Consider the following 10,000-nt stretch of genomic DNA (forward strand, 5'->3'; position numbering starts at 1 on the left):
CACCCAATGGACAGCCGAGGACAGACACAGTCCCGCCCAATGCCCAATGAACAGCATAGGTCCCGCCCTCTAAAGTCAAAACACCCAATGGACAGCCGAGGACAGACATAGTCCCGCCCACATTTAATATTATGATCAATTAAATATATCAGCTCTGTGTGACCTTAAATGTTCAATCCTCTCAGATACAACATAATTAAAAAAATAAAATAAATGATAAGAACAAAATGACAATAAAAAATATAAATGTTGTAAGGTCTAATTTAAAACATTACAAATAATCAGTAGTGAGTTGTAACTAAGTACTTTAGCAGTATTTAAGTACAATGTTTTTGGTAATGTACTTTACTTGACGATATTGAGTGATGCTACTTTATACTTTAAGTACTCTAAACAATGTGTACAGCGTTTTAGAACCCTTGCATCAGAAAAATAAAAAATAACCATAAATCATTCTTTACGAGGGACAAAAGATGATCCAGGAGGACATGGAGCAGCCTTGAGGAGACAGAATACATTGATGAGTGGACGAAAGGTTCAAGGCCTCACTGATATGGTCACACCTGCACTTTAAAATGTATTCCGATAAATGACTACCTGTAAGATGTAATCACTAACCAAATACACGTATCACAATATTAAAGTAACGTAACTTGATTACTTTCTGTTACTTTTGGATTAGTTCAAGACCAAATCTGAGTGAAAATAGACTTCATTTAGCGAAGTAGAAAATAGGAACGTCGCCTCAGCAAGTTCTGACTTCCAGCTGTAAAAAACACTTCTGTCATCAAAGAACTTCCATCATTTGGTACTTTAGTGGTGCTGGATCTAGATGTGCAGCAGCAGAACCGCTCGTCCTGTATTATATCTGCGGGAGAAGAAACAATAATAATAATAATACAATTTATTTATAGAGCGCTTTTCTCAGACAGAAAATCACAAAGTGCTTCACAGAGCAGAAATTTAAAAGCATACAAAACATGACACATTTTAAGAGCAGGTCTAGGACATGGGTTTACTTTTACACAAACGCCAGCCTAAACAGGTGGGTTTTGAGCTGGCTTTTAAAAGTATCCACAGTATCTGTGAGGCGCAGAGTTGCAGGCAGAGCATTCCAGAGGGGCCACTGCCTCAAAGGCTCGGTCACCACGGGGCCACTGCCTCAAAGGCTCGGTCACCACGGCTCTTAAATCGTGTGCGTGGGACAGAAGACCTCGAGCGTTTGACCTGAGAGTGCGGGCGGGTGAATAGGGGTGAAGTAGATCAGCTACATAAGTCGGAGCCTGACCGTGAAGTGCTCTGTAAGTGATGGTGAGAATGTTGAAGTGTATCCGAGATGCTACAGGAAGCCAGTGGAGAGATCGGAGTACGGGGGTGATGTGAGACCGTCGGTTTGTCCTGGTGAGTAATCTGGTGCAGCGTTTTGGATGACCTGCAGACGGTTAAGAGCAGATGCACTGAGTGATGTGAAAAGTGAGTTGCAGTAGTCAATGTGTGAAGAGATAAATGTGTGTATGATCATTTATAATTCAGGTGTTGATACTACAGATCTCAGTTTACTGATATTTCTTAGATGGAAGAAATATGACCTGGACAGCTGCTTAACATGAGGGTCAAACGACATGGATCGATCAAAGAAAATCCCGAGATTGCGCAGGTTGCAATGGGCAGCAGAAGAGAGAGGACTAATAATCTGCCTGATCATGGGGACAAACTCCTCTGGAGCAATAACTAGGACCTCCGTCTTAGAGTCGTTGAGTTGTAAGCAGTTTTCTGCCGTCCAGTCTCTGATGGCATTGACACAGTCCAGGAGCCGAGTTAATGTGAATGCCTCGCTGGGATTGAATGACAGATGGAGTTGGATATCGTCTGCATATAAATGATAGGACACATTATAGCTTCCCAAAGGTAACAGATAAACAGATAAAGGGAAAATAACAGAGGCCCCAGAACCGAGCCCTGCGGTACACCACAAGACAGTGGAGAGGTAACAGACACAAAATCACCCACAGAGACATTGAAACTTCTGTCACTGAGGTAAGATGTAAACCAGTCTAACGCTATGCCAGATATGCCCACCCAATCACAAAGCCTCTTAATCAGGATGTTATGGTCTATAGTGTCAAATGCAGAACTGAGATCCAGAAGAACTAACACAGAGCAGTCACCTGCATCAGCACACACAAGAATGTCATTTGAAACCCTCAGGAGAGCGGTTTCAGTAGAGTGTTGCTTACGAAACCCAGACTGGAACTTGTCATACATGTTGTGCCTCTCCAGTGCAGCAGTAAGTTCTTTGGCCACCACTTTCTCTACAATTTTGGACAGGAAAGGCAGTTTTGATATGGGCCTGTAGTTCATGGGCAAAGCTGGTTCTAAGTTAGGTTTCTTTAATATGGGCTGGATAGTGGCATGTTTGAAATAGGAAGGGACAATTCCTGTAGACAATGAGGAATTGACAATAGATGTTACTGCAGGGCCAATAATTTGAGATATGAGCGATGCACTTCCAGCCCAGTGGCTTTCCAGAGCCGCTCTGTCCTGCGACACTTCCGTCTCAGGCTGCACACAGCGTCTGTCATCCACGGAGTAGTGTTATAGGCAGCCCTGGTCCTTTCCTTAAGAGGTGCCACTTTATCCAGCAAAGTGGTGCAATGTTCATTAAATGACTGTATCAAGAGTTCAACATCATTGAGATTTGTGTTGATATCACAGCAGAAGTGCATAGAGAACTGAGCAGAAGTGCATAGAGAACTGATCAGCTGTACTCCGAGTAATAATGCGGGAGTGGAATGTTTGTTTCAGACACAATGGGTCAGCATTGACAGAAATATCAAAGAAAATACATTTATGGTCACTGATCAGTAGGTTCTCACAACGGGTATTATCAATATCAAGACCCAGAGAGAACACAAGGTCCAAGGTGTGACCACCCCCGTGAGTGGCGCCAGAAACATGTTGCGTGAAATTAAAAGATTAAAAGAAACTCAGTGGCACTGCAATCTGTGGTATCATTGATATGCAGATTAAATCACCAACCAGAAGCACTTTGTCTAGCTTGATAATAGAGGTGAGAAAGTCTGCGAACTCTGATAAAAACTGACCTGCAGGACCTGGAGGTCAGTAAATTAAAAAACAGTAAAACGGCTTTAGCCGGCCCACTTTAGTGAGCTGTAGTTCAAAAGTTAATAAGCAGCTCATTCTTTCCAATGAACCTTCTTTTCATGAGTTGTAAATGTTGTAATTACGTAACACCGCTCCATGTGTTCTGCCAACAGAGTGAGAAAAGTAATGTGAGGACAGAATGGACACACGACCGGAGAATTGGTTTTATTTCAAAAATTCACTCAGAAAACTAAAGCTTCTTCAAATGTACAATGCTTCATTTTTTACCAGATTTAAAAACATCACAAAGTATCTGAAGTGTGATTAAAATCAGAATGTTCAGCGTTAGCGTGTCTTACTGAGACTAAGGCAGTGGTTCCCAAACTGTGGGTTGGGACCCCTCCAGTGGGTCACAAGTTAGAACCCTTTGATCCTCAAACTATTCTTCAAATGACACAATCAAGAAAGTGGAAACTGCTTTATTTTAACAAACCTCAACACTCAGACCTGCTGGACCGTGGAGAGAAACAACCGGATGCTAGCACGTTAGCTTCCAGCTGTGTTGGTCTCAGTAGGGACAGCTAACAATGCTAACAGATACCTGAAGAGTTCAAATAAAACTGTGATTATTGCGTTATGTACGTATGTTGTAGCTGAGGAATCAAAGTACAGGGGGACTAATGCTCCACAAGTTAAACTTGAAGATGAATGTGTGATCCCAAAGTAAGAACGGCTGTTAATACCAACCATCATTTCACAAAAACAAATCTAACATATTCACAACAAAAATAAACCTTAATGATCTCACAAGAACAAACAAAACAAAAATATTTCCTGCATTGTCCCTCTGGAAGAAGTTCCTCTTCTTTGTCCCAACAAAACAAACTCAACTTCAGAAAAAGTTCAAACATCAACAGATTAGTGCATTCAGAGTTACAACGACGACACAAAGTCAACTTCACACCAAAGAGTTTAACTGATAAAGTTTCTGTTCAACAACACAGAGACAGTCTGCTGGTAAAGATGCGTAAATAAGGATAAGGATGTTTATCATTATTGTAAAAACATACAACGAAATTAAGCCAACTTAAATTCGTTGTATGTTTTTACAATGATAATAAACATCCTTATCCTTAAATCCTCTTGTTCTGTCTGTTAATAACACGTGGAGTTCCTCAGGGACGCGTCCTGGGTCCTCTTTTGTTTCAATTAAACCAACGTTCACATCTTTCTGCTCACCATTTTAAGGTAAAAGCTGTGATTGAGAGGTGCAGCACCAATCACCTGAGGCTGGGGGCGGGGCTCAGACGGTGTGTGTGTGGAGGTCAAAGGTTATTCTCCTGCTGGTAATCTGAGTTTAAGGCAGTTTAATGAACACGTTGATGACTTGTCTCTGATTGGCTGCTGGTCTGAAGCAGATTGTATTACACTGAAGCAGCGAGGAAAGGCTGAAGTGGTTTCGCTTCACTTCATGGAGTTATTTTTTACAGTGTAAACAGAGTAAAGGCTGTAATAAGTGAGTTAAAGGCTGCGTGGTGACATTGGACCCTCCTCACCTGTCCAGGTGAAGCTTCTCTTTGGTAGAGTCTCTCTGGGCCACGAGTTCAAAGGCTAAAATCTTAAGAGTCGGTCTGTACATTTAGTGTTTATGTTCAAACATAAGGATACTTCTTACGTTCGTCTTCATATTTACACTAGAAAAATAGAGTTACCAAAATAAAACACAGCTGTAGACGGTCCCTTCAGTTTGTTCCTTTGATGACCATCCTGCAGATGAAGAAGAAGAAGATTTAATGGTAGAAACAATAAATAGAAACTTTAGCATCTCCATTAAAAAAAGAGTTCAGTTAGTTTGAACAAGTTTACAGAGACGGAGAGTTTAAGAGGTTCATGAAGGATTACGTTAGACTGGGATTGGAAGTCAGTTGGTTTGGTTCAACTGGGATTGGAAGTCGGTTGGTTTAGTTAAACTGGGATTGGCTGTCGGTTGGTTTAGTTAAACTGGGATTGGCTGTCGGTTGGTTTAGTTAAACTGGGATTGGAAGTCGGTTGGTTTAGTTAAACTGGGATTGGAAGTCGGTTGGTTTAGTTAAACTGGGATTGGATGTCGGTTGGTTTAGTTAAACTGGGATTGGATGTCGGTTGGTTTAGTTAAACTGGGATTGGATGTCGGTTGGTTTAGTTAAACTGGGATTGGAAGTCGGATGGTTTGGTTAAACTGGGATTGGATGTCGGTTGGTTTAGTTAAACTGGGATTGGATGTCGGTTGGTTTAGTTAAACTGGGATTGGATGTCGGTTGGTTTAGTTAAACTGGGATTGGATGTCGGTTGGTTTAGTTAAACTGGGATTGGAAGTCGGATGGTTTGGTTAAACTGGCATTGGAAGCAGATTTTTGGTGTGGATCAGACTGGAATGTGGTTCACCTGGATTCAGGTCAGAGTTGCTGGCTCAGGACCGGAAGACGTGGACGGCTCGGACGACGTACTGGCGGCAGATGGGACACTCGCTCATCCTTTTGCCGCACTTGGTGCAGGTGATCATGTGACCACACTCCAGCAGGACACAGTCGATGGGACAGTCCATACAGATCTTACAGAGGTTCTCCTCCGGACCTGCAGATCCACCAACACCGCCGGACTCTGGAGGGAGACCGAGACGTACGGGACACGGTGAACGTATTACTTTTATTACCAATTATTTCATCCATTTATCCGTCTGTATAACGTCAATAAGTAGTCCTTACCAACAGTCCAAAACCCAAAGATATTCAGTTTGACATCATTCGACAAGCAGAGTTTTGGGCATTTGTCTCTAAAACGGACATTGAACTAAGAATTATCAAAATAGTTTTTAAATAAATGAAAATAGCTTGATAACGATGAATCAAATACTCAAAGGAATTCACAGACAAATATAAATGAAGAACTAAATTGTTCTGTTTTGATATCGTTTGTCTTCTATACTGCTTATTTATCTTTGTCATCTTATCTTTTCAGAGGAAACACAAAACTCACCAGAGGCGTTCACAGCGCTGGCGGCTGAAACACAAACAGTAAACAATTTATAAATGTATTTATAAAACTAATCAACCCACCTGGAGATGGATGATTTAGCTTTGCATTGAATTGTGGGTCGCATCTGCTGGTCCTGGGACCGAGCCTCTACGGTCCTGATCCTCTATAGTCCTGACCGTCTTTGTTCCTGGTACTGACCCTCTATGGTCCTGGTACTGACCCTCTATGGTACTGACCCTCTATGGTACTGACCCTCTATGGTCCTGGTACTGACCCTCTATGGTCCTGACCCTCTATGGTCTTGATACTGACCCTCTATGGTCCTGACCCTCTATGGTCTTGGTACTGACCCTCTATGGTCCTGACCATCTTTGTTCCTGGTACTGACCCTCTATGGTCCTGACCCTCTTTGTTCCTGGTACTGACCCTCTATGGTCCTGACCCCTATGGTCCTGGTACTGACCCTCTATGGTCCTGGTCCTGACCCTCTATGTTCCTGGTACTGACTCTCTATGGTCCTGACCATCTTTGTTCCTGGTACTGACCCTCTATGGTCCTGACCCTCTTTGTTCCTGGTACTGACCCTCTATGGTCTTGACCCCTATGGTCCTGGTATTGACCCTCTATGTTCCTGGTACTGACCCTCTATGGTCCTGACCCTCTTTGTTCCCGGTACTGACCCTCTATGGTCCTGGTACTGACCATGTATGGTACTGACCCTCTATGGTCCTGACCCTCTATGGTCCTGGTACTGACCCTCTATGGTCCTGACCCTCTATGTTCCTGGTGCTGACTCTCTATGGTCCTGACCCTCTATGGTCCTGGTACTCACCCAGTAATTTCTGCTGGTCCTGGTACAGCCGGCTCACTCTCTCCATCAGCTCCCACTTCTCACAGCAGCCTTTGTAGTTGACAAAGTTCCTGGCGAGGATTTCCTTCAGCTGTCGGACGCTGAGCGCCTCGATGTCGTCCAGACATCTCAGGTCAGACAGAGAGGCCCGGCGACCCGAAACCGGGACCTCCTCCGGGTCCGAGTTCTGAACCAGACAGACAAAGGACACGAAATCAAGATCTGAAGAATCCAGACTCAGAAAAGAGACCCTGACTCAGAAACAAGATCCTGACTCAGAAAAGAGACCCTGACTCAGAAACAAGACCCTGACTCACAAACAAGACCCTGACTCACAAAACAGACCCTGACTCATAAAACAAGACCCTGACTCATAAAACAAGACCCTGACTCACAAAACAAGACCCTGACTCATAAAACAAGACCCCGACTCACAAAACAAGACCCGGACTCAGACACAAGACCCGGACTCACAAAACAAGACCCTGACTTACAAAACGAGACCCTGACTCACAAAACGAGACCCTGACTCAGAAAAGTGACCCTGACTCAGAAACAAGACCCTGACTTACAAAACGAGACCCTGACTCACAAAACGAGACCCTGACTCAGAAAAGTGACCCTGACTCAGAAACGAGACCCTGACTTACAAAACGAGACCCTGACTCACAAAACGAGACCCTGACTCACAAAAGTGACCCTGACTCAGAAACAAGACCCTGACTCACAAAACAAGACCCTGACTCAGAAACAAGACCCTGACTCGGAAACAAGACCCTGACTCAGAAACAAGACCCTGACTCAGAAACAAGACCCTGACTCAGAAACAAGACCCTGACTCAGAAAAGAGACCCTGACTCAGAAACAAGACCCTGACTCGGAAACAAGACCCTGACTCAGAAACAAGACCCTGACTCACAAAACAAGACCCTGACTCACAAAACAAGTCCCTGACTCAGAAACAAGACCCCGACTCACAAAACAAGACCCCGACTCACAAAACAAGACCCCGACTCACAAAACAAGACCCTGACTCAGAAACAAGACCCTGACTCACAAAACAAGTCCCTGACTCAGAAACAAGACCCCGACTCACAAAACAAGACCCCGACTCACAAAACAAAACCCCGACTCACAAAACAAGACCCTGACTCAGAAACAAGACCCTGACTCACAAAACAAGACCCTGACTCACAAAACAAGACCCTGACTCAGAAACAAGACCCTGACTCATAAAAGAGACCCTGACTTACAAAACAAGACCCTGACTCATAAAACAAGACCCTGACTCATAAAACAAGACCCTGACTCATAAAACAAGACCCTGACTCATAAAACAAGACCCTGACTCAGAAACAAGACCCTGACTCATAAAACAAGACCCTGACTCATAAAACAAGACCCTGACTCAGAAACAAGACACTGACTTACAAAACAAGACCCTGACTCACAAAACAAGACCCTGACTCATAAAAGAGACCCTGACTCAGAAAAGAGACCCTGACTCACAAAACAAGACCCTGACTCACAAAACAAGACCCTGACTCAGAAACAAGACCCTGCCTGAGTCTCTCTCCCCTGTTCTGGTTTCACCTGGTCTTCGTCCTGAACGTCGGGCTCGGTGGGGGCGGTCTCTGTTAGCGGGGGCGGGGCTTCAGGCTGTGGGGCCGGGGGCTCGGGGATGGAGGCGGTGGAGTCCAGGGTCAAGGTGGAGATGTGAGGGGAGAGGTCAAGGGGGTCAGAGGTCACAGAGAGGGGATCAGGGGTCAGGGTCTCGGGGGCGGACTCGTCGGACGGGGAGGACTCGTTGGACTGCTGCCCGAGGACCAGCTCCACCAGCTCCTCCTGAACAAAAGGGGACACAGAGGGTTTTAACAGGATCCGGTTTTCTACATTCAAGCTGCTCAGTGGAGGACAGGAAGTGACCTTCTCTCTGCACAGGTGGGTGGACACCTCGTGCAGGTGCAGGTAGTCTCTCAGCTCCTTCACTTTCAGCTTCATCAGCTCCGCCCGCTCCAGAAGGTTGCCGTAGAAACGCTGACAGGTGTGACAGAGGCGGGGGCGGGGCTCCAGCTGGGCGGAGCAACGGCTGCAGTAGTCCTTCTTACAGTCCACACAGACGTGCTGGTGGAGAGAGACACCTGTCAATCATCTGGTCTCTGATCATGTTTCATTGTAAACAACCAACAGGAGGAGAGCTAGTAACGTTAGCAGCACCGCTAACGGCTAACCAACAGGAGGAGAGCTAGTAACGTCAGCAGCACCGCTAACGGCTATCTAACAGGAGGAGAGCTAGTAACGTCAGCAGCACCGCTAACGGCTAACCAACAGGAGGAGAGCTAGTAACGTCAGCAGCACCGCTAACGGCTAACCAACAGGAGGAGAGCTAGTAACGTTAGCAGCACCGCTAACGGCTAACCAACAGGAGGAGAGCTAGTAACGTCAGCAGCACCGCTAACGGCTATCTAACAGGAGGAGAGCTAGTAACGTCAGCAGCACCGCTAACGGCTAACCAACAGGAGGAGAGCTAGTAACGTCAGCAGCACCGCTAACGGCTAACCAACAGGAGGAGAGCTAGTAACGTCAGCAGCACCGCTAACGGCTAACCAACAGGAGGAGAGCTAGTAACGTTAGCAGCACCGCTAACGGCTAACCAACAGGAGGAGAGCTAGTAACGTCAGCAGCACCGCTAACGGCTATCTAACAGGAGGAGAGCTAGTAACGTCAGCAGCACCGCTAACGGCTATCTAACAGGAGGAGAGCTAGTAACGTCAGCAGCACCGCTAACGGCTAACCAACAGGAGGAGAGCTAGTAACGTCAGCAGCACCGCTAACGGCTAACCAACAGGAGGAGAGCTAGTAACGTCAGCAGCACCGCTAACGGCTAACCAACAGGAGGAGAGCTAGTAACGTTAGCAGCACCGCTAACGGCTAACCAACAGGAGGAGAGCTAGTAACGTCAGCAGCACCGCTAACGGCTAACCAACAGGAGGAGAGCTAGTAACGTTAGCAGCACCGCTAACGGCTAAC

At 45.6% G+C, this 10,000-nt stretch overlaps 1 protein-coding gene across 2 annotated transcripts in view; it reads right to left on the reverse strand.

Moving 5' to 3' along the window:
- Positions 1-3,315: 3,315 nt before the first annotated feature.
- rffl (ring finger and FYVE-like domain containing E3 ubiquitin protein ligase) overlaps positions 3,316-10,000 on the reverse strand; it is a 13,040-nt gene continuing 6,355 nt past the window's right edge. The window contains exons 3-8 of one of the 2 annotated variants that reach the window (XM_079271430.1): positions 8,897-9,094; positions 8,564-8,815; positions 6,953-7,157; positions 6,121-6,144; positions 5,530-5,745; positions 3,316-4,872 (exon numbers count right to left, since the gene is read on the reverse strand). In XM_079271430.1, the coding sequence (XP_079127556.1) occupies positions 5,555-5,745; positions 6,121-6,144; positions 6,953-7,157; positions 8,564-8,815; positions 8,897-9,094 (870 nt within the window). In that variant the 3' untranslated portion in view covers positions 3,316-4,872; positions 5,530-5,554. Of the gene's footprint in view, positions 4,873-5,529; positions 5,746-5,849; positions 5,918-6,120; positions 6,145-6,952; positions 7,158-8,563; positions 8,816-8,896; positions 9,095-10,000 lie in introns of those variants that run through there. The other variant, XM_079271431.1, reaches the window with a different exon arrangement.

This window comes from Melanostigma gelatinosum, assembly GCF_949748355.1.
Source record: "Melanostigma gelatinosum genome assembly, chromosome: 7".
NCBI classification, from domain to species: Eukaryota; Metazoa; Chordata; class Actinopteri; order Perciformes; family Zoarcidae; genus Melanostigma; species Melanostigma gelatinosum.